Consider the following 3,270-nt stretch of genomic DNA (forward strand, 5'->3'; position numbering starts at 1 on the left):
GCGCCAGCGATGAAAGCCGGAGGCGGGCCGCCGCCTCCGCCTGCGCCTGGTGGTGGTCCTCCGCCACCGCCGCCCCCAGCAGCGAAGATCGGCGGTGGACCCCCGCCCCCGCCACCAGCCCCCGGTGGTGGTGGACCGCCGCCGCCGCCAGCTCCAGCGATGAAGGCCGGAGGAGGACCGCCGCCGCCTCCACCAGCCCCGGGCGGAGGGGGACCGCCGCCGCCGCCAGCAGCGAAGGCTGGAGGAGGACCACCCCCGCCGCCACCACCCGCTGGAGGAGGAGGACCTCCGCCACCGCCGCCACCCGCTGGCGGCCCCCCGCCTCCGCCACCACCGGGTGGGGGGGCGCCCCCTCCCCCACCTCCTGCCGGCGGCGGCGGTGGAGGCGGCGGCGGAGGCGGAGGCGGAATCGCTTCATTGTTGGGCGGCGTCAAGCTCAAGAAGGCCGTGACGAAGGACAGCAGCGCGCCCAAAGTTGTAGAGAGTACGTCAATCCATCGGTGCTGCGCTGCGAAAAAAAGAGGGTGGGGGGGTACCAACTGCTGCTGACCGCGCGTTGATGTTGTTGCGTGCGAGCAGGCAAGCCTGCGCCGGGCGGTGGGGGTGGCGGAGGCGGAGGGCCGGGAGGACTGTTCGCCGGCGGATTCCCGAAGCTCAAGGCGAGGGGTTAGTTGCTCGCCGGCCGGCCGGAGCTGAGGTGTTGTTACATACGGAAGAGGGGAGAGTGAGAGAGAGAGGGTGAAGGTGAAGAGAAGAAGCAGAGAAGTGGCGGGCCCAGATCATTGAAGGAGGGAGGAGGTGGTGCTAGATGGAGGAAGGAGGTGGTCAGCAATGATTGATTGAGCGTTTGGGTTATTTATTACTCGCCGATGAGCTCGTTGAGTACAAATAAAGATAGAGGAAAACAGAGACAACGCGGAAGATCGCACCCACACACCACTCGCGAGAGGAAGACGAACAGAGGTGCTTGTCGTCGAGCTCTCGCTCTCGCTCTCCTCCTTCATCGCCGCTCTCGCCATCGCATGTGGCAACGACCTCCGTGTCGCCCGGGCCACCTACAGGAGAGGCGCTTAGAACTCCCTCTCGAAGACAGGGATGCGCTTGTGCGGGGAATCCTCCCTGCACGCCGTGGATAGAATACAAAGAAGAAGAAGAAGGGTTAGTGTTTAGGGTGAGGGAAGCAAAAGAAGAAGAAAAGAGCGGAGAGCGGAGAGGTGAGAGGTGAGCGTCGGAAGCTAGCAGCACACACGGAGTGAAGAGGAGAGGCCGAGGGACGTACCAGGGCTTGTGCTCGGCCCACCAGGGCACTTCCTTGATATCTTCCATCGCCTCCTGGATGAGCTCTTCCACTTGGCCGTTATCAATGAGCTCCTCAATCTTCGCGATGTCTTCATTCTCCTCCACAATCTAGCAGCGTAAAATGCGCGGCGAGGCAGAGTATGAGAAGAGAAAGAGGGGGGAGACACTGTTTGCACAAAGGGATTGCCGGTGGGGGCGGGGGTACCCTGAGTCGCTCCCTGGTCATGTTCTCGACCAATTTGCGGTAGGGGCTGGTGGGCTCAATGACCTGCAGCTCGGCCAGGTACTTGTTGTAGAGGCCAATCAGCACCTCGCGCGCATTAGGCACCACATCAAGACCAGCAATTCCAGTCGAGGCCTTCACATTCTTCCTGGGAACGGGAGACGGAGCAGCATCGGACGAAGCCAGCCGGCTGGTAGTGAGGAAAAGGCGGGAGGAAGAGGTGGGGACAGTGCGCACGCCGGCGCTGGCAAACAGGGTGAGTCCTCTCCTCATCATCTTGGAATACACAAAAAACAAAAACAATTGATTTGTTATTGTTTGTAAAAATACAAAAAATTATATCGTTAATCCATGTTTTGCGCGGCCTTGTGCATCGTTTGCAAAAGGACAGGAACAGATGATGCATAGAGATGAGGGTTACGGGCGGAAGGGAGAGGATTTAATTGTTTTGGGTTTTTTATATTCAAGCAGATTCCTCCTTGGGAGCCTCCTCGGTGCGCTCAACCTTGGCGCCGAGGTCCTCCGCGGCGGCGGGACCACCAGCGTGGAGCTCAGCCAGCTTAGCAGCGTCGAACTTGGGGGTCTTGAGCATCTTGACCTTGCGGATGTAGACGTCCTTCAGGGGGAAGATACCATTGCACTCCCTCTCGATCATCTTGCCGATGGCCTCAGGGATGCTGTACATCAGGAAAAATAGTGTGAACAAGAGAAGAGAGGAGAGACGTAAGGAACTGAGGCAACGTACAACTTGACGACGAGGTCCTTCAGGTCAACAGTGGTAGACTCGCGGACGATGATCTGGACCATCTTGGCGCGGATCTGACGGATCTGAGCGGACTGGGCATAGCAAGTCCTCTTCTGCTGGTTGGGCCTGCGCTTGGTGAAGGCGATGGCGAAGATGCGCAGATAGTAGCCGTCGGTGGTCTTGACGTCCACGTGGGCCTCGATGAGCGACTGCCACTTCCTGACGAGCGAGCGGAGCTTGTCGGTGGTGAAGTTCATGCCGTGGAAGTTGGTGAGCACATCCTTGCCCTGGACATCCTCGATCCTGAGCTTGATGTTACGGAAGGCTTGGTCCTCATCCTTGTTCAGGTCAGCGAGCGAGACCTCGACGATGCGGCCAAGAAGAGCGTCCTGCGACAGCTCTACAAAGTGGATCACGAGAATGAGACCAGCCGTCACACAAAACGCAGGTGAGAGAAGGGATGCCGTACTGGTGCCGGCGGTCTTGTTGACGGGGGTCTTGCCAACGTTGCGCGAGCGGAACACGGAGGGGGCCTTGATGTTGTACCACTCCTTACGGGCGAAGGGATCGGTGCTGCAAGAGCATGACCTTATGAGACATGCGAACAAAATGCGAGGGCCGGGATGCAAGAATGCGGAGTGGCGGCGTACATCTTCTTCTTCTGGCCCTTCTTGCCACCCTTGGAAAGCTTCTTGTTCTTGCTGGAGGGGGAATGCAGCAACGATCAGCGACCATCTTGAGCGAAACCACGAGATTTTATCAGTCGTTTAGGCGGCAACACGTACCCGACGGCCATGGTGCACACCCGTGTAGAGGACGATAGGAGAGGAAGAAAGAAAGAGAAAGAACAAACCCAGCAAAAAACCACTTTTCATCGGCTCGCCACTATGCCAGGCATTCAAATTGCATGCTCTCCTTTGAATTTTGACTGGTTGAAACATTTCATGGTGATTTTCTTCTCTTTGTTTCATTCTAGCAAAATTCGTGTTTCATTCTTTGTTAA

At 58.1% G+C, this 3,270-nt stretch overlaps 2 protein-coding genes across 2 annotated transcripts; both read right to left on the minus strand.

Moving 5' to 3' along the window:
- Nucleotides 1-1,070: 1,070 nt before the first annotated feature.
- On the minus strand, nucleotides 1,071-1,795 carry ACA1_220030 (mitochondrial NADH:ubiquinone oxidoreductase 19 kDa subunit; the record flags this gene model as incomplete). The annotated part of the gene is made up of 3 exons (XM_004337231.1): nucleotides 1,071-1,119; nucleotides 1,280-1,407; nucleotides 1,505-1,795. The coding sequence occupies 3 exons, from the start codon at nucleotides 1,793-1,795 to the stop codon at nucleotides 1,071-1,073; spliced, it is 468 nt and encodes a 155-aa protein (XP_004337279.1).
- A 190-nt stretch (nucleotides 1,796-1,985) lies between these two features.
- On the minus strand, nucleotides 1,986-3,063 carry ACA1_220040 (40S ribosomal protein S3a, putative; the record flags this gene model as incomplete). The annotated part of the gene is made up of 5 exons (XM_004337232.1): nucleotides 1,986-2,199; nucleotides 2,268-2,667; nucleotides 2,737-2,840; nucleotides 2,918-2,968; nucleotides 3,053-3,063. 5 exons carry the CDS (start codon nucleotides 3,061-3,063, stop codon nucleotides 1,986-1,988), a joined length of 780 nt encoding a protein of 259 aa, XP_004337280.1.
- Nucleotides 3,064-3,270: the final 207 nt, after the last annotated feature.

Source organism: Acanthamoeba castellanii (assembly GCF_000313135.1).
Source record: "Acanthamoeba castellanii str. Neff unplaced genomic scaffold scf7180000084758, whole genome shotgun sequence".
NCBI classification, from domain to species: Eukaryota; Discosea; order Longamoebia; family Acanthamoebidae; genus Acanthamoeba; species Acanthamoeba castellanii.